The sequence below is a fragment of the Phyllobates terribilis genome, unplaced genomic scaffold (assembly GCF_046119375.1).
Source record: "Phyllobates terribilis strain yellow unplaced genomic scaffold, ASM4611937v1 Scaffold_2__4_contigs__length_985480577, whole genome shotgun sequence".
Lineage (NCBI taxonomy): Eukaryota > Metazoa > Chordata > Amphibia > Anura > Dendrobatidae > Phyllobates > Phyllobates terribilis.
Genome location: NW_027362762.1, coordinates 749,079,269 through 749,102,882, shown reverse-complemented (window position 1 = coordinate 749,102,882; position 23,614 = coordinate 749,079,269). Strand labels below are relative to the sequence as shown.

Here is a 23,614-nt window from a genome sequence, read left to right as displayed (position 1 = left end):
TATTGAGCACAAAATAGCATCAGGAACACTTTTCTGTGCTCTCTCTAATTCCTTAAGACCTTCCTTATAAGGTGTCAGCATAAACCATGTAGAAAACTATATAAAACATACCAGCATAAGCAACAAACCAGACTAAACCCTGCCCAGCATAATCCAGCAGCACAACTTGCAATAAGATCACTATGCAAAATATATTGAAATAAGCCTTCAATACAGTAGTGAAAAGAAGCATATACTGACCGAATGTATGAACTTACGTGGGATAGGGTAAGCAAATCTGTCAGGATGTTTAGTAATTAATGTGTTCTTTATATGTCGTCTGCCAACACCATGGGCACCTGTTTAAAAAAAAAAAAAAAAAAAATGTATTTTTTTTGTTATAGATCTAGATTACAGCGCATGTTCAATAAAATATACACACAGTAGAATAAGTTACCTAGGAGGACTAGTGTTTTCCTTTTGAAAGCTGGTAGTTTTACCACCTCTTCGTAAGTAACCAGATCTAGTTGGTCAAAGACTATGGGTAAAAATAAAAGCAAGCCATGGATTAATCACTTGTCATCAGCAGTTTTATTATTCTTATTCCATATAACTAAAAAAGGAACCAATGTAGTACTTCTCCAATCCTCAAATGCTCTAAATGGGTGTTTAAATTGATTTATACCGTCTGCCTGCGTGGAAACTACAGTATGTCTCGCATGTAGCTTTCTCTTAGTCAATGTACTATAAAAGAAAACTAAGAAATCCAACAGGAGACTTAAAGGGTAACCGTTGTTTAATTATTTTATAAACTCAATTGTATAAGTGAAAATAAGAAACATTGTAATATATCTTAGCAGAAAAATTTGCAAGATTTCAAGGTCTCCAAGACTGATCATTCATTCTCAAACTTCTACATTCCAAGGTAAAATCTGTATTCAGCGAGGACAGATTTTTACATTATTGGAGATGGCAGTTGCTATTGGTAAGACTCTATACAGATGGAAGTGGAAAAGAGGCGGAGCCAAGGTGCTCTGCTTCTAACTCCTCCCACCTCCCCTCTACATAGTATTATGAGAACCAACTGTCATCTCCCATCTCCGTAATGTAACAATGTGTCTTCACTGAATACAGATTTTACCAGACAATTTTGAAAATGAATGATCAGTCATGACTAGTGTTGAGCGATACCTTCCGATATCAGGAAATATCGTATCGGATTGGATCGGACCGATACCCAAAAAGTATCGGATATCGCCGATTCCAATACCGGAAACCAATGCAAGTCAATGGGACACAAATATCGGAATGAAAATAAACCCTTTCTTTCCTTGTAGGTTAATTCTACATGAAGTAAAACAACTAAGAATAATGTAGAATGTATTACGCGAAAAGCCGGCAATTCATCAGCGGCATACACCGGTACCCGACAATTTACAACAGAAAGAATAGAGTATCACACATAGATTAGATAGATAGATAGAAACAGGTCAGTCACATATATAATAAGTACAGCGACAGTGTTGGTTACTGTACTTGTCATTTAGTGTAAAGGATTTATTTAAAAATATAATAGTGTTTTCATGCACCGTCTCTTTAAAAAAGCCGGCCGGCAATTCAGCATCTGTACCCGACAATTTAGAATAGAAGGAATAGAGAATCATACATAGATTAGATAGATAGAAACATGTCAGTCACATATATATGAAGTACAGTGACAGTGTTGATTACTGTACTTGTCATTTAATGTTAAAATAAAGGATTTATTTTAAAAAAAATTGGCGTGGGGTTCCCCTTAATTTTAGGCTCTAGCGGAGGTTAAGCAGACGGCTGGGGCAGATGTTTGAAGCCTGGGAAGGGGGTAATACCCACGGAGCTTCCCAGGCTACTAATATGAGCCCCCAGCTGAATACCTAGCCTTTACTAGCTATTAAAATGGGGGACCCCCTCAAAAAAATGACGTGGGGGTCCCCCCTAATTTAATAGCTAGCAAAGGCTAGGCAGACAGCTGGGGGCTGATATTAATAGCCCAGGAAGGGTTCCATGAATATTGGCCCCCTCCCAGGCTAGAAACACCAGCCGTCAGCCGCCCCAGAAATGGCGCATCCATAGGATGCGCCAATTCTGGCACTTAGCCTCGCTTTTCCCACTGCCCTGTAGCGTTGGCAGTGGGGTAATAGGGTTGGGGTTGATGTCAGCTTATAATGCCAGCTGACATCAAGCCCAGATTAGTAATGGAGAGGCGTCTATAAGACACCCCCATTACTAACCCCATAGTCAAAGTTAAAAAAAACCCCACAAACACCCAGAATAAAGTCCTTTAATTGAAATAAACACACAATTCTTTATTGTTCTAAATTAAACTCTACTTACCATCACGCCCATTCCAGCTGAAGCCAACGATCTCCTGCAATAAAAGAAAAATAATAAAGCAACCTCATCCTTACCTTTCCATGGTTCCCAGGACAGCTTCAGTTCTGCTACATCGAGATGACAGGCTGGACCGCAGCAGAACGCTGCCATCCAGCCTGTCATCCCGCAGACACTGAGAAGCGCAGGCATGCTTGCGCTCCTCAGTGTCTCTCTGTGACGGCATCCAGATGAGCCGAGTTCATGTCCAATGAACTCGGCTCACCTCATGCACGTCACTGACAGCGTGGGAAAATTCTCCTGCACTCAGCGCTTCAGCGTGAGAATTTTCCCATGCTGTCAGTGACGTGAATGAGGTGAGGTCATGTCCAATGAACTCAGCTCACCTCATGCACGTCACTGACAGCGTGGGAAAATTCTCACGCTGAAGCGCTGAGTGCAGGAGAATTTTCCCACGCTGTCAGTGACGTGCATGAGGTGAGCCGAGTTCATTGGACATGACCTCGGCTCATCTGGATGCCGTCACAGAGAGACACTGAGGAGCGCAAGCAAGTCTGCGCTTCTCAGTGTCTGCGGGATGACAGGCTGGATGGCAGCGTTCTGCAGCGGTCCAGCCTGTCATCTCGATATAGCAGAGCTGAAGCGGTCGTGGGAACCATGGAAAGGTAAGGATGAGGTTGCTTTATTATTTTTCTTTTATTGCAGGAGATCGTTGGCTTCAGCTGGAATGGGCGTGATGGTAAGTATAGTTTAATTTAGAACAATAAAGAAGTGTGTGTTTATTTCAATTAAAGGACTTTTTTCTGGGTGTTGTGTTTTTTTTAAATACTTTACTAGAAATTCATGGTGGTCATGTCTAATATTGGCGTGACCCCATGAATTTCGGGCTTAGGGCCAGCTGATAATGCCACGCTGGCCTTAACCCCTTTATTACCCAGTGAGCCACCGCACCAGGGCCCTGGATGAGTTGGGTACAGCGCCAGAAGATGGCGCTTCTATGAACGCGCCATTTTCCGGGGTGGCTGCGGACTGCAATTAGCAGCGGGTGGGGCCCAGAAAGCTTGGGCCTCCCTACGCTGCGGATTCCAGACCCCAGCTGCCTAGTTGTACCTGGCTGGACACAAAAATAGGGCGAAGCCCCACATATTTTTTTTTTAAAATTATTTCATGAATTTCCTGAAATAATGAAAAAAAAATTGACGTGGGGCTTCGCACTATATTTGTGTCCAGCCAGGTACAGCAGGCAGGAACGGGCTGCGCCCAACCACCAGCTGCCTATTTGTACCTGGCCGGACACAACAATATAGGGAAGCCCTTTTTTTCTTTATTATTTCATGAATTTCATGAAATAATTAAAAAAAAAAATACGTGGGGCTTCTCCCTATTTGTGTGTCCAGCCAGGTACAACTAGGCAGCTGGGGGATGGAATCTGCAGCGCAGGGAGGCCCAAGCTTTCTGCCCCCCTCCCCCCCCCCCGGTGCAAATTGCAGTCCGCAGCCACCCCGGAAAATGGCGCGTTCATAGAAGCTGGATGCTGTACCTGGCTGGCATACAAAAATATGGCAAAGCCCACGTCAAAATTTTTGGGAAAAATTACTTAAAAAATAATAATTTAGGGACTGCATCTTTATTAACTCCTCAAATGTCATTTAGTGTTAAAATAAAGGATTTATTTAAAAAAAAATTGGCGTGGGATCCCCCATAATTTTAGGCTCTAGCGGAGGTTAAGCAGACGGCTGGGGCAGATGTTTGAAGCCTGGGAAGTGGGTAATACCCACGGAGCCTCCCAGGCTACTAATATCAGCCCCCAGCTGAATACCTAGCCTTTACTAGCTATTAAAATGGGGGACCCCCCCCAAAAAATGACGTGGGGTACCCCCTATTTAATAGCTAGCAAAGGCTAGGCAGACAGCTGGGGGCTGATATTAATAGCCCAGGAAGGGTGCCATGAATATTGGCCCCCTCCCAGGCTAGAAACACCAGTCGTCAGCCGCCCCAGAAATGGTGCATCCATAGGATGCGCCAACTCTAGCACTTAGCCTCGCTCTTTCACGCTGCCCTGGTGCGGTGGCAGGGGGTAATAGGGTTGGGGTTCATGTCAGCGCCAGCTGCCATGAAGCCCAGGTTAGTAATGATGGGCGTCTATAAGACACCCCCATTACTAACCTACAAAGTGTTAAAAAGAAAAAACACACTACACCCAGAAAAAAATAATTTATTTGAAATAAAACACACAATTTTATTTAATTCTTAGTTTACTAAAAAAAAAAGTTACCTTTCCATGTTCCAGCGCTGATCTCCCATGCACAGCTGTCACATCTGGAGAAGGTGACAGCTGTGCATGGCTGCTGTAAGCTCACACTGCCGGGAACACGTCCGCTCCCGGCAGCGGGAGCCACTGACTGAGGTCACCGGAGTGCATTCAGGCAGCGCAGCTCCGGAGACCTCCTTTACGGCACTGCTGTACCGTGGGAATTTCTCACGGTACAGCAGGGCCGTAAAGGAGCTAACCGGAGCAGCGCTGCCTGAACTCCGGCGAACCCGCTTATGCAATGACGGGGCTGCTTTACGGCCCCATCATTCTAGCGGCGGCAGCGGTTCAGAGCGGTCACATTCTATGTGGCTGCTCTAAACTGGAGATCATCGTGGGACACTCGTGGACTACTACGGAGGGGTAAGGATAAGGTTGTGGTTTATTATTTTATATTTTATTACAGGAGATCGATGGCTTCGGGGAATTAGGTGTCTAGGTGAGTATAGGTGTAGTTTTTTATTTTTTACTTTATTTTAGGTGGCGATCGGCGGGGACAGGTAATGTATGAACTAATTTATTGTAGGTAACCACTGGCCACCAATGACATGTATTTAAAATTTATTGGGGAAACAGTAGGGCAATTTAAATAACAGGATCAGGCTGATGGGAACTACTGCTCCCATCGAGCTGATCCTGCTGGCACGAGTGGACGGGGGACAGACATAGGCCGATGGGAGTAGTAGTGTCACATCGGCCTATGTTTGCCTGCACGCACACACCCGCACACACTCGCAGACATCGCACAGACATCGCACACACCCGCAGACATCGCACACACTCGCAGACATCGCACAGACACCCCGCACACACTCGCAGACACGCACAGACACCCCGCACACACTCGCAGACACACGCACAGACACCCCGCACACACCAATCATGACGGGCTGATCGTCTGGGAGGTGAGGCTGACCTGTGCGGCCGTGGGAAAGTTCATGTGAGTTCATGCAATTCAGTCAAGCATGAACTCACGTGAACCCTCTGAGGGCACCGCGGCTACTTCAAATGAACAGCTGATCAGCATCACCTGATACCTCAGCTGTTCATTTGAAATAACCAGCGGGAAAGCGCAGCACAGAACGGGAAAGCCGGCGGTGAAGTCTTTTCACTGCCGGCTTCCCCGCCCGGGTCCTTCGCTCCCCGCTCCTTGGTGCTGCGCTCCCCGCCCGGTCCTAACTTACGATCGGGATGGGAGCTGGGGATGGGAGCTGGCGAGGGGAGCGGAGGATCGGGGTGGGAGGCTGCGGGGAAGCAGTATGGGGCTGTGTGATTGTTTAAAAGCTGGCGGCTTTTTACCGCCCGCCGGCTTTTAAACGATCAGGAGAATTCTCTCACGCTGGGATGGCATTCTGATGACAGGCTGGATCGCAGCTGAGCGCTGCCATCCAGCTTGTCATCCTTCAGAGACACTGCAGAGCGCAGGCATTATGGGAACTTCCGATTCCGGTATTCGATATTGTAAAAGTATCGGAATTAAGTATCGGAATTCTGATACCGCGAATATCGGCCGATACCCGATATTTCAGTATCGGAATGCTCAACACTAGTCATGACAGAGAGAAGCAGATTTCTCTGAAAAGAGATCTTACAAAGTTCCTTATTTTCAGGTCTATTACTGATTTATGCAATAAAAATTAAAATGACGGTTACTCTTTCAATTGAAACTAATGCTTCTAAATCTTAGTGCTTCCAAGTACACACTGGTTTATGTCACTGATCAGTACTTAAAACTGCTAAATGAGAACAAACAAAAGGCTGTCGTTCTAGCACAATCCGGAATGTTAACCAATTTGTCCAACTTTTTTTTTGTCATGAACTGATTAAAAATAATAAACTAAGACATACTCCGCTTCCAGCAACCCTGTGGAGGCAGTGCAGGCCACTCTGGAGGCTCTGGAATAGATAACTTTTTCAGAGCCAGTCAGAAATCACAGCAACGCTGCAGTCTGTAACTGGTGGCAGCGGTCAGGTGACTAGAAGAGCATGTCACTGGAGAAAAAGCAGAAGACCGTCTTCTACTCACTTGGCCACTAGAGCCAATTACAGGTAGCAGAGTTGCTGTGATTTTTAAACAGGGCAGACATCTCTTCCAGAGCCAGTGCAGAAATCTGGAGCAGCCTGCACTGGATTTGTAGGTGCACTGAAAGGGTAGTCTATCTCTGTTTATTGTTTTCATCAATCAGGTCTTAAAAAAAATGTATTTTACCCTCAGATAGCCCCTAAATTTACTATTTCACTTCTGGGTGAATCATCACCTGCTTGGGCATATTTTTAAAGCTTTGAAGGCCATAGAGAATATCTCGGCATCCATTGTCTCCAGCAGTAACTGCATTACTCCTAGCCAACCACCCATTGCAAAATGTTTAACAATAGGTTGTGCAAACTGCACTATAGGCGTCTAGTACATAGCTACATTTATCATCAAAAGCAGCAAGAATAGTATTTTACTACAGATGAATCTAGTATTTTACTTTAAGTAACATTTGCCAAATAGGAGGCAACAAGCAGGACTGGAGGTTCCCTTAAACCTTTTAGCTTGGGGCACTTGGATAAAATGTACATATTTTTACTAAAAACATTTTATGGGTTTGTAAATAAAGCAGTTTAGGGGGAAAAAAAATACAAAAACAAAGAACTTTTACCTCTTCTATGCAACATTTTTTTATGTCTCAGAATGCCACAGCAATGAAAACAGCGGATGTGTTCAGTCTGGTTGTCCAAAGACATGCACAATCAAGAGGAAGCGAGTGGCCAGCCACAGCTCCCACTTCCTCATTACATATATGTCCGAAGGCGGAACAGTGACACCAGCGCTGAATGGGTGCAGGGCTCACATGCCATGAACACCGCACGTGAGCCCTGGGAATATGAGTGCCAACACCAGATGTGAGTATAAGTGTTTTTATTTTCACAGGATAAACATTTAGATCCAGAAGGGGGTTGTTCTAGTAGCGGACAACCCCTGGGAAGAAAAAGAAAAAAACCCCACAACTTATATTTAAAATAATAGAACCACAATCGTATTTGAACTATACTTTAAAAATGCAATATATGTGTATTAAAAGGGGCTTTCCCACGAACAAAGCACATATTAAATCGATATGGTAATAAAAATAAGTCCTACAATTGGATGTATTAAAAAAAAAATTCCAGTGCTGAGATAATCCTATAAATGAGCCCCTGCTGTGTACAGTGTAATGGCCGTGTCTGACCATACCACATCTCCTGGGCAAGGGAGGAAGGAAATGAGTATACAGACAGGAGGACAGCATGAGATCACAGCTGATGGTTTAAAAACTGCCATGGAAATTTACCTTTACCTTGCAGAAATAATCAGATGTGATCCCGTGCTGTAATGTCTGTATACTCATTTCCTTCCTCCCCTGCCCAGGAGATGTGGTATGATCAGACCGTGTTCCTGCACTGTAAGACACGGCCATTACACAGTACACAGCAGGGGCACATTTATAAGATTATCTCAGCACAGGAACATTTTATTTAAACTCATCCAATTGTGGAACTTATTTTTATTCCAAGATCTATGGTTTAAAAATTAACTTTGTTTGTGGGAAAACCCCTTTAAGTATAGTGAAAATTCTTCTAAAGGACAACCCCTGACAAACCATATTCTACTGTACCTTAAATAGAAGCCATCATAAGAAAATGACCTATCACAAATCATGTTTTTGGGTTCAGTGTTTATTTTTTAAATGACAATTTTCTTCCCCAAATCAAAACTTATTAAAAACAAAACTAGTTACCTTGCAATTTTCACATTGGTTCTTGGGCTACTTAAAGAAGCGCTCCCATATATTTTTTTTTATTAAATGTTTGTGCATGTGTTAATATACTCATACCTACTGCTGCTCTCTGGTGTCCAGAGAGAAATTTCTATACTCTGGTGATCGTTGAGTCCGCAACTCCCTTCCACCTGTACCTCACTACGGCTGTGTGCACACCAATTTTCAAAACTACTCTCTGGAGTCCAGCGCCATTCTTCTCTGTGACGTCACCGCTCTGCAGACTGGCTGGGTCACGCTGCGCTCTGCGTGACCTGGAAGTGGCTTTTACAATGCAAGCCTATAGAGGGCGAGAAGGAGACTCCATAGGCTTTCACTGTTAGAGACTTCTGGCTCACACAAGGCGAGACAGCTAGTGATACCATTCAGAAGCAGAGCAGAACGGCGCTGGATCCCGGAGAGAGAGGCGGTAGGAGAGTATATTAATACACTCATACTATATTACATGCATATACACAGATTTGATTAAAAAAAATAAAAAATTAAGATTTGAGTGCTTTAAGACTCATGTCATTTCAACAGTTTCCTATCAGACAGGGTTACAGAGACAGGTAACACCTCTATACGCAGTTGACTCTGCTCTCCTCCCAATGACCTTTGCACAGCCTCATTGAGAGCTGCAATACAAAAAGCTAGAGTCAGTAAGTACATGGAGGCTAATATACTTTGTTTCAGAAAACAGCACGTACGAGTCAAACTAAAACTCCAGTGTGAAAATCGCAAGGGTATTAATGCAATATGTTTTGTAATAATGATTTTGATATGAAAAAAAAATCATTGTTAAAATTATTTAAAAATACATGCAAGACAAAATACCTGATTTAAACAATAGGTCATTTTCTGAAGATGGCCCCTTTAATTCCCTCATAGTATATCCAATGTGTGTGTAGTTTCTTGAGAAGATCTCAATTGAGAAGACCACTTTTTATTACAAGGATGAACACATTTTAGAAAAAGGTGCATCTAAAGGGGTAGTCCTGCTTATAAAAAGTTACCTTAAAATGTGTGTGAAGTACAAATATAGAAATCTGGAGACCTCAGATGCCTCCACCCCCTGGCATTGCTTCACAAACTGCATTGGCCACATATCAACACAAAGCTCTATCCTGTGTGGACACCTGTACAGTGCAGTCAGTGAAGGGGGCTGGCTAACTGCCTCACTTCATTCGCCAAGTCTGCCCCATTCTCAGTCATACACCGAGAATAAGGGGTCAAACACTGGATACTCTCTCCAGCGTCAAAGGTATCAGTGCTAGATCTGGCGCTGATATCTTAAGGCGTAGTCAGCTTTCTTCATTAAAAGATTAGTAGGTTTTATTTGCAAACATTACAATTATTTTTTTTCTAGCTGGATAATGTGTTTACATTTTTTTTCCTCTCTTAAAAAGCGCAAATAAAATTGGAAATGTTAAAAAATCAACCACGCCAGGCAGAACGCATCCACTGCTCACATTGCTAGCCACATACAGAAGGACTGCGGAAAAGAAAAAAAAAAAAGGTCTTCAAAACCGCAAAATTTTTTCATCAATTGCTAATTGGCTTTGTGTAATAAAAAATTAAAACTGCTTTAGGGCATGTTCACACGATGCTCTCACATTGCACTTTGTCCATGCAGTAAAGCATGGCGTGAACAGGCCTTTAATGGACAGCGTGGTATATTGTGATGGAAACTATATATACACATTTCAAAACTACTAGTGTATAAAGCAAGCAGATACTATTTTGACATGCTTTTAAATGGTGTACACCATTTTGATTTTTTCACATGCCATGATTCTTGCAAAAATACACAAAAAAACAACCCCAAAATCATGCTATTTAAAGGATGTTTCTTTGTAGAACAGTAAATTTTTGAGATGTATTTAAATTAGCATGTGAGTTTTTAAAACTCTTATACTTTATATAAGTGACATTAATTCAAATTATTCATGTAAGGAGAATGTTCCTTATTTACTTACATAAAACACTGTTCTACAATAAAAAAAAGAAATACTACATATGGTGCATAACAAACTACAGAGGAAAAGTGAATATAAAACTGCAACACTTCTCAATATTATATTTCGCTCAGCTGCATAACACACCATAGAATATAATGTGCACAAATGAAGACCATCAGCATTGAGGATTTAGCTGCTAAGCAGTTTAATCTGTTTAAACAAGGTGCCTTTGTCACAATAAGAGAAAAAGAGTACTCCTTTTTGTTTGAAGTAGGTAAAGTGGAGAAACACCTTCAAGTCACTTTAAAAAGACTCAGTCAAGGCAAAAATGTGTGAACTGTGCTATGCCTAGAAGATGGCCTTATTAGTATTATTCAAAGAACCAGAAAGTAGTAATATACCTTCACCCCCAGGCCCTCACCCGGAGAGACCCCAGTGCAGCTAAAACCAAACTGATATGCAGATCACTTGTTAAACTGACTGCAGAATTTCTATTTAATTTTAAAGGGACCTGTCATGTTGACCATGGTACCTGATCTGCAGCAGGATGCTATAGGGCAGGAGGAGCTGATCAGAAACATTTTTGTGGGAAAATCTTCATTAAAACTTGCAATTTATTAATAGAAATACGTGGTGTTTGTAGGGTTATGAGTCTGGTGGTCAGTCTGGTGGTCGGTCCTACTCAGATTGTGAAAGCAGAGACAGCTGTCAGGCATACAGGAAAGACTGTTAATCACTAATTAGGACCTCCCATTGCATTTACAAACACCAGGGATTTCAATGAAGAAAATACAAGTTATACGGAATCTTTTCCAACAAACCTTTATATAATTTTGTTAGCTTCTCCTTCTCTATACCTGGATGTCTACAGATCAGACTGCATGTACAACGCGACAGGTTCCCTGTGAACTAGTCAGCTAACCGGAACAAATGAGGAAATTGTACAATAACTGGAATAAAGCTGCGTTCAAAATGTTTTTTTTTGTCTCAATAGTGATAGAACTGCAACATTTTTGTAGGAAATTTGGAAAAGTGCAGCAAAGCGATGCCGTTTTGTCGCAGTGTGGGAAAACAGCCTAAAGAGTGGACTGTATTCATTTCATGCCAACAGACCCTCCACTAGGTGTTTGGTGAATAATAGTTAACCGCTATTATCCGTGAAAGACTGCTGCTATTTACAATTATTGCCTATCGACTCCGTTAGACTCTCCCAGTCAGATGCTTCCTCAGGCCCTTACTGGTCTCCAGTTCTCAGTCCATCACTGGCTGGGGCAGGTCGCTGCTTCGGTCAGTAGTCATCTACTGCATATCGAGAGGTATCAGGAAGTAGAGACCAGGGAGGGACACAAGAAATGTTAGAATAGGAGTATGGGGTGATTGTTTAGGCCACTCACTCCCTCCCCTCTTAAGTACTAAAAATTCTCAATGTGGACAACCCATTTAAATACCTTACAAATATTAGTGTCAGCATAAAATGCAAATTAAAATAGCTCTTCCACCTTTGCCTTACACTGGGCATGCTGAAGCAGCTGCTCGTGAACAAGTCTTCTTGGTTATTAGAAGGTTGTTCCTGCAAATGTATTGCCCATTGAGCTTTTCTCCACACCCAGAATAACAGCAAAGGTGCAGTGACACTTTAAAGGGGTTGTCCACCCCTAATGAAGTCTTTAGCAAGTGGTGGAGCTAGGTTTCTATCAGTCTACAATGTAATGTAATGTGTAATGTAGTGCACACATCTGTAGGATATGGCTCTGCTTGTCTGTTACAGCGATCAAGTGACCTCAAGTACGCAATTTGTATACTTGAGGCCACGTGAAGACTGGAGCCTAAGCCACGCTTCTCATCCCACCATTGCGAGATGTGGCTGAGAATAGTTGGCAAGCGACTGCAAATATGTAGATTGCATATATATGTGGTCATGTGAAGGCCTATTCGCACAGGGCATACAGGAGAATCGTAAACATGTGTGCTTGGCACTTCGTCATGATTCGGCAGTCTCACAACGACAAATGACTTTTCTTCTCAGATCAATTAAAAGGATTTATGGGTTTCTCATACTGTAACATTTGTCAGATTTCACGATTTGGTTAGCTGTTTATTATAAAACAATGGAAGATGAGACCTTTGTCATGAAAGCTAATGAATCTCTATGGCAAATTTAATTATTTACTATTCGACAAACCTAAAAGGCACTATTAACCAAGAATGGGCAACATTTGTATGCCACATCGAAATACAGTTTGTGATTAAAACTAATGCAGCCTTTATACAAATTTTCTGTGCACCATTGCCGTTTTCAAGCACCATTGTCTTTAATGAAACTCATGCTTGGTTTTACGACTTTGAATGGTGGTTAATGCATTACAAACACAAATTAATGCCTTTGTGCTGAGCACAGGCCTGCTATTTACTATAATTACATTGCACAGTCAGTAGTGCATAAAATATAGAACATGCAGGGACTAAAAAGACTAGGCAGTGTTCATGTTCTAACCAGAATATGTTACATGTATAATAAAAGCTGCTATAGCAATGCCGTTAAATCCCAGTTATATTAAATAAAGAGCATTTCACTGGGTAACTGCACTTATACCAAAATCGTGATGTTATTTTATGTAGATACTAAATAAGGGACAGTGCGGTTTAAGAACACAGAATGGAGATACGGACCTGGCCATAGTCTATTTACCTTCTTATATAAACTCCCAGGATCGGTATAGCTGGAAGTGCACAACGTTGACCATACGACTAGCCGTGTGATCACTGTGCCACTGTGAACCCCACCAACTACCTTTACCTTTCCTCACATGATCGACCGATTATATCCTATGACGGAACCCTGCGTCTTTTAAGCGAAGAACATCTGTAGAAACCATGGAAGGATGGCACCTAGAATGCTGCTGCCCTCTTGTCTAATGAGAATGTCCACAGAATATCCCATACATGTCTGAAAGATGGGGGTCCCAGAGGTGTAATCTGCAAATATCTCCAAAACGGAGGTCCTCAAACCTTTTTTTTTTTCCATGTTAAAAGGGTGGTTACACCTAACATAATAGGCCTGAAGGTTGTATAACACAAGTGCATGTATAGCATTAATATTTTCTTACTACTTTTTCTACACACATTGCACAAAGATTAAATACTGAATTCTAGCTCCCTAAATGGCAACACAGAACACATACAAGAAACATGACAATGGGAACATATGCAGCAAAGTATAATGCTAAAGAAACAAAAGAAGAGGTGTAACCATGTAATACTGAGAGCACAGGGATTTATACTCCGTGTTAAAAGCTGAGGAATACAATTATTGAAAGTCATACATTAAAACGAAAAACAATAAGCAGGCATCATCACTTGACAGGTTACTTACATGCACAGAGGCCATTGGGAGAAAGACGGCATGAAAAATGCACAGGGGTCAGATATGGCTTGCAATATATTAATGAAACATTTTCTAATATGCACACAATAAAATTATAGACGCAAAGCAGATAAAACAAACAAAACACTTTCTGTTAATCTCACATTACATTTTTAGATCCTTATCTAAAACATGTAACTGTACAGGTTTTATTTCACTTGCTGCAATTTATAAAATGGTTACTTTTAAAGCATAACTGCACCCATGCCTAAATATTTAGGGTTAAAGAGATGTCTGGCCTAACACCCCATCCATGCCCAGGCTAGGAGTTTATTTAGACTAGACAACCCCTTTAAGCACAATGGTCCAATAAGCTCTGACAGGGTGAAAGTGATGAACAGTACATTTCAGCCCCTGACAAAGCAGGGACACAAGTCTCTCCTGTTAGTGGCATCAGTGATACAGATAAAACATACATTTAGGACATTTAATCAGGGGGAGAGGAGGTGTAAATCCTGACACAGTTTGGTAAATTCTCTAAACCCAACTTGAAAGCAGCCCTCCAGTGCAAGGATATGATACTGGAGCAACCACCTAATTCAGATATCCCGTTTTTCATTTACCTGTTCTATTCTTGTTTTGACAAGACTGGATCACACACAGTATAGTCTATGGGCATGTTCACATGTTCGTTTTCTATATACTGCATATATCGTTTTTTCTTTGTCTGCAAACTTACTTTTTTTTCATGAAATTTTGCTTCTCCATTGCAGAGATAATAAGCATTCAAAGTATTGGCACATAATGAGTTAAATTTTGCTAAGTCCAAGTGGGTGTCATCAGGTAGATGTACACATCCACTTGGACTTAAGTTAACTCATTAGGTGCCAAATACTTTGATAATATCTCCGCAATGGAGAGGCAAAATTAAAAACACCACAAAAATGTTTTATTCCCCTCACAATTACATGGTGCCTCCAGTTCAAAACATGAAACATTTTGTGAAAGGTCTTCTTTATGGCTATGTTCCCATGAAGAGTATTTGTTACGTTGCAGATTTTTGGCACCAATTAGCCAAATTAATTTACTTGCATTTTTCATTGAGTTTGTGTGTTTTACTATTTTTACTATGTTTTTTTCTGTAGCTGCTTGATTTGGTATGTCATGTTTTACATAAAACTGCTTTTTTTGGAGACATGCTAACACTTAACTTTCAAAAAACTATTGATACATGTCATGTGGGTATTACATGCATTCTCTTGAAAAAAACCCACAAAAAACAGAAAACAACAACAACCCCTCATGTATTTTTACCTCCGGGTTTTCCTTATCTCACTTAAAGATGTCCACTACTTTTTCATCGATGCCCTAGCCTTCGAATAGGGCATCAATGTTTGATCATCCGGGGTCCAGCCGATCAGCTGTTATCGGTGCCAGCGGCGGCTGGAAGTGCTTACCTGCGGAGCTTAGCAGTCTAGCAGTAGTGGCCAGTGCTTTTTCCTGCACATCTGCCTCCTATTCAATTCAATGGGAGGTGGATGTGTAGTACCCCGCGGCGGCCACTACAGCTAGACAGCCAAGCTCCGCAGGTAAGCACTTCCGGCCGCCGCTGGCACCGATAACAGCTGATTGGCGGGGGTGCCAGACCACGGCAGATCAAACATTGAGGCTCTATTCTAAGGCTAGGGCATCAATGGAAAAGTAGTGGACAAATTCTTTAAGGTCTCTGGGAAAAATTTGCAAATAAAATGCATATTTGCGCAATGCGAATACACTGTGGAAAATACGCCCCAAATGCCAATCATGGGCACTTAATCTAAATGACCTTTAAAATGAAAATAAAAGATTAGATGATCCAATCTCCATCACATTAAATCAGTTCTGTCAGCTTAATATGTTGCTACATATTCCAGCTAAGGATCTGTGTTCCCAGTAGCTAAAATGCTACAAAAAAAAAATAAAAAAAATGTTGTGCCATTTGGCTATGGGAAGCAGTGAAAAAAATACACAGTTTGAGTCCGGGATAATCATAAGCCCTCCATCCTTTACCTATAAGCTGCTGTGTATACCTGGTCACTGCAGGGATAGATGGAGGAGCGCGCCGACACCGGACTCACTATGTCCAGTGCGTTCCTTCTGCGCTCGACTAGACACATGACACTTGTTTCTAGCTGTAATATTCTGGCCGCACATAACTGCTTGATGCATTGAAGCTGCTCTATGTCTAGGGAATATTATTGTAGCTTGATCAATATTCATAGAAAACATTCCAGTAACACAAATACATTTGAGGCAAGGAAATGCTAAAAAAAAATCTTGAATATCAGAAAGACAAAAACTGAAAGTTGGCATTATGTGAATAACCAAACTAATTTGCACAGTAATGTAGACATTAAAGTAGTTTCTCCTTAGAATGGGCCATAAATGTGTGATGAACAGGGGTCAGACCCACTTCCGAGCAGTTTTCAATACAAAGCCGATCCAAGTGACTGGTAGAACTGCTCCGCTTCATTTATGAGACTAGGACCATGCACTAACAGATGCATAAACAAGGGGCACATTGGGTTCACTACTGCAGTGAAGAGCCATGGATCCCTTCTTTCTGCAGATTTTTTATGGAAAGTTTGGTCAGGACAGTATGTTCTTGCAAATATCAGGATCAATTTTGACAGGGATATGCATGTAACAGAGTTCTCTGTTATATGCGAACATTTGGGGCTATGTGCTATATAAACAGAAAATAATAGGCTTTGCTCAGTTATAAGCAATTTAATAGTGAATATAATCACATGATCGATAAGCTTCAATGACACTGCCCAGCAGTGTAAGACTAGAGAACCTGGGCACATGGTGTGCTAATATCTGTAAGTGATTCTCAGACTTGGAATAGCAAAACACACACAAAAAAAAAAGAATTTGACACTAGAGATTTTTGGCTGAGTGATGGTGTGCAGCTTCATGGAGAACGACATTTTTATTCATTTGCAAGAAATCACTGCACTTTTAAAATTAGAACGCAACATGGAGAGGTGAGACGACTCCATGCGGAATCAATGATTTTTCTCTTTAAACAAATAACTGTCTTCAAGTCGTAATAGGCCATATAATCTCAAAATGCTAAAAATGAATAGATTTGTTAAAAAAAAAAAAAAAAAAAAAAAAAAAAGCTTGTGAACATGCTCTGTTAAAAACGCTGGTTTTACGATTATCTTGCAGTGTAAACAGACTGCCGATCATGCAATGAATAACAAAATCTTTTATGCAGTATAAGGCTGTGTGCCCACGATGCAGAAATGCTCCGGATTTTTTTTTTGAGCGTTTCTGCATCTCCCTGGCAGAAAAAACGCATGCGGATTGTACATGTGGATTGTACATGCATTTTTTCTGCCAGGAATAAGCTTTTGTTAAGCGCTTTTCCAAGCGATTTAGCATCACTTGGAAAAGTGCTTGAAAGTTGGTCACACAATATAAATCCATGCAACCGGCATGGATTTATATCGTGTGACCAACATAATGTAAAAAAAAAAAAAAAAAGAAAAAAAAAAAAAAGAATTAGAAGGTAAAAAATAACCTTATACTCACCTTTCCGGCAGCCTCGGTCTGCTCCCTGCCAGGTACCGGTAATGTAAAAGGACCTTCCATGACGTCAGCAGTCATGTGACCGGTCACGCGACAGCCAACGTCAGCGGTCGCATGACCTGTCACATGACCGCTGACGTCATGGAAGGTCCTTTTACATTACCGGTACCTGCCACGGAGCCAGCAGCGACGCTGGGAGCAGAGCGGGGGCCATCAGAAGGAGAGTATAAGGTTATTTTTTATTTTAATTTTTTTTTTTTTTTTTTACTTACAGGTACTATGGTACCCGGGTCTGGAGGAGAGTCTCCTCTTCTCCAGACTCTGGTACCATCCGCGCATTAATCGCATAAGATCTGCATGACTACATGTAGTCATGCTGATCTTATGCGATCCAATGCAAGTCAATGGCGGCGTTTTTGCAGCTAAATCGCATTAGAACTGGTCTTGCTGCGGTTTTTACCGCAATGCGAATTCGCAGCAGAAATCTCCGCATGATGTGCACAGCACATGCGGATGTGCATTGCAGTAAATGGCTGGCCTATTCCAAGCGATTTTATTGAGTTTTCGCAGCGAAAATACACTGCAAACAACGCATTAAAATCGCTTCGTGTGCACATAGCCTAAAAGATTATCACTTTCAGTGGTGCATTATCCTGTGTAAACAGGACTAGCGCTGCTGAGAACAATGACAGCCTATGAGAACTGAGCGATCTAGTACAGATCACACAGAGCATTGTTTATATTAGTCTGCCTGTGTAAATAGGCATTCAAACCATAGGTGATCAGTAAAAGTTTAAAGATCGGCAGTTGTATTGTGCCACCGATCTGTCTCTTAGACACGCCAAAAATTGTCTGATGTGGGGGAATGTAGCTGCATCAAGGAGTGCAGAGGCGGATGTCCGTGTGTGCAGCCTGTTTTCTACATTTTTATTGGACTATGGAAAAAGACAAACAAGTGTACTGAAGTAGACCCCACATCCATCAGACATTCAAGGCACATCCTCTCGATGTGGCATAAATGTCGCTGTTCGGAATCTCTCTTTAAATAGGTTGTCTGGACTGAGCAATGGGTGACCTATCAATGTACGGCACTGACATTTTCCACCCAATGCATTCAGCAACCTCTGGAGAATATTTCAGGGGATCTCAATGATGAACTATCCTAGGGATTGGTGGAAAGGTCATAAATATGAAATCAGTCAGGATCCAATACATGGCACCCCCCACCGATCAGCTGAAATATATTATGGTGGCTGCCTCATGTAAGCAATGTGCGGCAGGAGAACTCAAACTCCATATACAGTTTAGTGGGCTCTATACTGATCAGTCACAAATTGTCTAGTCCCAGATAATCTCTTTAATTTTTCTCTTTAAAAAAATAACCTTTCACCAGGTTTTTCCCATATAAAGTAGGGACAGCAGCTTTACCCCCTCATATACAGCATGCTATAAGTCCCCAATGTGCTTTGCAGTTGTGAACTGAAATTAAGCTGTGGTGAATCACTCATTAGGTTTGTCATGTACTTAGTTTTTTTTTTTTTTTTTATTGCTAGTACATGTACATGACAGGAAGTGGTGGAGGCGGAGCCTGCCGTGTGCTGCAAGAGTTGTGCTGTGTGTGGAGAGAGCTCCTGGGAAGGGAGGAGAGCCAGGCGGAGGTGACCGAGCGGACCGGGAGGACCAGTAGGAGGCGACCGGAGGGACGAGCGCAAGAGAGCGCTGTGACAGCGTGCAGTGCCGGCCAGCGGAGGGTGACAGGTGGTGGTGACCAGGAGGACCGGTAAGAGGCGACCGGAGGGACAAGCGCGCTGTGATAGCGTGCAGCGTCCCTAGAGGAGGTGAGTGAGGGGCAGGAGGCCGCGATAAGCGGCCCTACTGAACCCAAGTGTGTACTGTACTGTATTGTATTTGTATCTGTATTGTAATTGTATTGTATTCCCTAGTCCATATTTAATTGATTACCCCCCCGTCCATATTTAATTGATCACCCCCGTCCATATTTAAATTGATTCCCCTGAACACCCCCGTCCATATTTAACTGATCCCTCTGACCACATTAAATTGACCCCCCCGTCCTCATTTAATTGATCCCCGACCACCCCCCGTCCATATTAAAGTGATCCCCCTGACCACATTTAAATGATTGACCCCCCCAGCCCATAATTGATTGATCCCCCTTGTCCTATTTAATAGATTCCCCTTGTCCACTTTTACTCATCCCCAGTCCCTATCTATTTGCCTTATCCCCCACCATATTTAATTAACCCCTGTCCATAATTAATTGATTCCCCAGACCACAATTAATTTCCCCAGTCCATATTTATTGATATTATTGATACTTATTGATCCCCAGTCCTTAGTTAATTGACCCACCGTCCATACCTATTTATTTGCTTTACCCCCCATCCTATTTAATTAAACCCCCTGTCCATAATTAATTGATTGATTCCCTAGTCCACAATTAATTATTTCCCCAGTCCATAGTTAATTGACACACCATCCATACTTAATTAATCCACCTGACCCACTCAGCTGATCCCCCGTCCATACTTAATTGATACTTAATTGATCCCCCGTCCATACTTAACTGATCCCGCGCCGATATCTAATCGATACACTTGCACATCACTAATTGATCCCGGTCCATACACCTATATATAAATAATTGTGTTTTGTAATTGTACATATATACTGACTGTATCCCCATATTTAGAATGACGTCCATGTTGGCCGGAGCCGTGCAGTGTACATCTTGCGCAATGTATGCATTCCCTGAGCTACCGCTCAGGGATCCATACTGCTGCGAGAGATGTGAGCATATCGTGCACTTGGAAGCCCAAATCCTGGATCTAAGTGCTCAGATAGCGGTACTGAGGAGCATCGACAACATGGAACGGAGTTTGCTGCTCACCGAGTAGACACTCAATGGGTCAACACTGGGGGTGGAGCTTAGTGGGGAAGCGCAGGCTGAACAGGCAGGGAGCTGGGTAACAGAAGGGATAGAGGGAAGAAGTATAGGAAGGCTGGTTCAGAACCGGCATTATTGGAGCACGACAGATCCTCTGACCGCCGGGGGAGTGTATGCTCCAGTAATGAGGGGGAGGGGGGAAGTGTAGGGCAGGCTAGACAGGTCCTGGTAGTGGGTGACTCTATTATTAGGGGGACAGACAGGGCAATCTGTCACAAAGACCGGGATCGCCGAACTGTGTGCTGCCTCCCTGGCGCTCGAGTCCGGCACATCGCGGATCGGGTTGACAGGTTACTGGGTGGGGCTGGCGAAGACCCAGCGGTCATGGTCCACATTGGCACCAATGACAAAGTGAGTGGTAGATGGAGGGTCCTTAAAAATGATTTCAGGGATCTAGGTAGGAAGCTTAGGGCAAGGACCTCCAAGGTAGTTTTCTCAGAAATACTACCAATCCCGCGAGCCACACAGGAGCGCCAACGGGAGGTTAGGGAGGTGAATAAGTGGCTAAAGAGTTGGTGCAAGGCAGAAGGGTTTGGGTTCATGGAGAACTGGGCCGACTTCGCTGTCGGCTACAGGCTCTACCGTAGGGACGGGCTGCACCGGTGCTGGGGAAGAAGATGGCTAATAGGTTGGAGGAGTTTTTAAACTAGAGACGGGGGGGGGGGGGGAAACCAAGGAAATTGGTGGGATGTGAGGCAAGCAAGGGGGAAGGGGAGAAGTGAATATAATGAGGGTGGAGAGGGGGGTGGGGATAGTACAGTTAGATCGTTAGAGAAGAATAGGATGCTAAATAACCCCAAAGTTTTATCTTGCATAGTGACCAACGCAAGAAGCCTGACCAATAAGGCGGATGAGCTGCGGGCGCTTATATCGGAGGAGAGGTATGACATCGTAGGTATAACAGAGACTTGGCGGTAAATTTAACAGATTATAGTTTATTTAGAAGGAACCGGAAACAGGGGAAGGGCGGAGGAGTCTGCTTATATGTAAAGTCACGTCTAAAGCGCAGACTAAGGGAAGATATAGGAGAGGGAGAAGACGGGGTCGAGTCCATGTGGGTAGAGATAGAGGGGGCAAAAAATAATAATAAAATATTACTGGGGGTCTGCTATAAGCCACCCAATATAACAGAGGAGAATGAGAAACTGCTATTAGGACAAATAGACAAAGTAGCAAAACATAATGAGGTGATTGTAATGGGGGACTTCAACTACCCGGATATTGACTGGGAAACAGAAACCTGTAGATCGCAGAAAGGAAAAAGGTTCTTGACAAATATCAAGGATAATTATCTCTCCCAACTAGTGCAGGAACCAACGAGAGGGAAGGCCGTGTTGGACTTCATATTGACTAATAGGCCTGATAGAATAACTGAGGTACAGATAGGGGGGCACCTAGGTAATAGCGACCATAATATTATCGACTTCAAAATGCCCTTCAGTAGGGTTATCAATAAGGGAACAACTAAAACATTAAACTTTAGGAGGGCGAAGTTTGATCAGCTGAAAGAAAGCCTTCAACTTATTGACTGGGACAAAGTACTTAATCAAAGGAATACGAATAGTAAATGTGAAACCTTCAAAAGAATTCTGAATACTCAGTGCGAGAGGTATATACCGTATGGGAATAAAAGGGCCAGAAATAAGAGGAAACCAATATGGTTGAATAAGAACGTAAAAGGGGCGTTAAATAGCAAAAAAGAGGCATTCAAGAGATTAAAACAGGAAAACAGTAAGGAAGCACTAATGTGTTACAAGGAAAAAACAAGAACCTGTAAAAAACAAATAAAAATAGCGAAGGAGGAAACAGAGAGACGTATTGCTAGGGAAAGTAGATCAAATCCCAAACTGTTCTTTACGTATATAAATAGTAAAAGGATTAAATCGGATAATATTGGACCGATAAAAAGTGAGGAAGGCAAAATCATAGAGAAAGATGAGGAAAAAGCTAATCTATTAAATACATTTTTTTCGTCAACTTTCACAAAGGAAAAAGAACTAACAGGCGAAATGAGAAGTGACAAACTTAATCCTCCACTAAGTATGACTAATCTAACCCAAGTTGAGGTACAGAAACGCCTCAGTAACATTAAAATAAACAAATCACCAGGACCTGATGGCATACACCCACGGGTACTAAGGGAACTAAGTAATGTGATAGACAGACCGTTATATCTTATATTTAAGGACTCTGTTGAGACTGGGTCTGTACCACTTGATTGGCGACAGGCGAATGTAGTGCCAATATTCAAAAAGGGAGCGAAAAGTGATGCCGGAAACTATCGGCCGGTGAGTCTGACGTCCGTTGTGGGCAAAATTTTTGAAGGCTTTATTAATGAGGCAATCATGGAGCATCTTCATGCTAATAATCTATTAACCCCGAACCAACATGGATTCATGAGGAATCGCTCCTGCCAAACAAACCTGATTGACTTCTACGAGGAGGTTAGCTCTCGAGTAGATCAGGGGGAACCAGTGGATGTCGTGTATCTCGACTTCTCAAAAGCGTTCGATAGCGTGCCACATAATAGGTTGGTATACAAAATGAGAATGATGGGGCTGGGGGAAAATGTCTGCAAGTGGGTAGCTAACTGGCTAAAGGATAGAAGGCAGAGGGTGGTTATAAATGGAATATACTCAGATTGGGTAAGCGTCACTAGTGGGGTACCACAGGAGTCTGTACTAGGCCCAATGTTATTTAATATCTTTATTAACGACATAGTGAACGGGATAAATAGTAAAATATCAATATTTGCAGATGACACAAAGTTATGTAAAACAATTAATACAAAAGAGGACAGTGCAGACCTACAGAGGGATTTGGATAAGCTGGGTAGGTGGAGCATTAAATGGCAAATGAGGTTTAACGAGGAGAAATGTAAGGTCATACATATGGGAAGGAAAAATGGAAGTCACCAGTACTCACTGAATGGGAAATCATTGGGGAATTCAGAGATGGAGAAGGACTTGGGCATCTTGATTGATAGCAAACTAAATTGGAGTGCCCAAAGTCAGGCCGCTGCTGTAAGGGCAAACAGGGTAATGGGATGTATCAGAAGAGGTATAGCTGCAAAGGATGAGAACATTGTTCTTCCACTGTACAAAGCACTGGTCAGACCACACTTGGAATGCTGTGCTCAGTTATGGGCCCCAATATATAGAAAGGATATAAATGAGCTTGAAAAGGTACAAAGGAGGGCAACAAAATTAATAAGGGGAATGGAGGGACTGCAATACCCAGAGAGGTTGGCAAAACTAGGACTATTCAGCCTGGAAAAGAGAAGGTTGAGGGGGGACATAA

At 42.4% G+C, this 23,614-nt stretch overlaps 1 protein-coding gene across 13 annotated transcripts in view; it reads right to left on the bottom strand.

The window, feature by feature from the left end:
- CASK (calcium/calmodulin dependent serine protein kinase) overlaps positions 1–23,614 on the bottom strand; it is a 350,915-nt gene that overhangs the window by 8,877 nt on the left and 318,424 nt on the right. For 9 of the 13 annotated variants that reach the window (XM_073667249.1, XM_073667252.1, XM_073667256.1 and 6 more), the window contains 2 exons: positions 437–517; positions 258–338 (listed from right to left, as the gene is read on the bottom strand). In XM_073667249.1, the coding sequence (XP_073523350.1) occupies positions 258–338; positions 437–517 (162 nt within the window). The remainder of the gene's footprint in view (positions 1–257; positions 339–436; positions 518–23,614) is intronic. The other 4 variants (XM_073667250.1, XM_073667257.1, XM_073667254.1 and 1 more) reach the window with 1 other exon arrangement.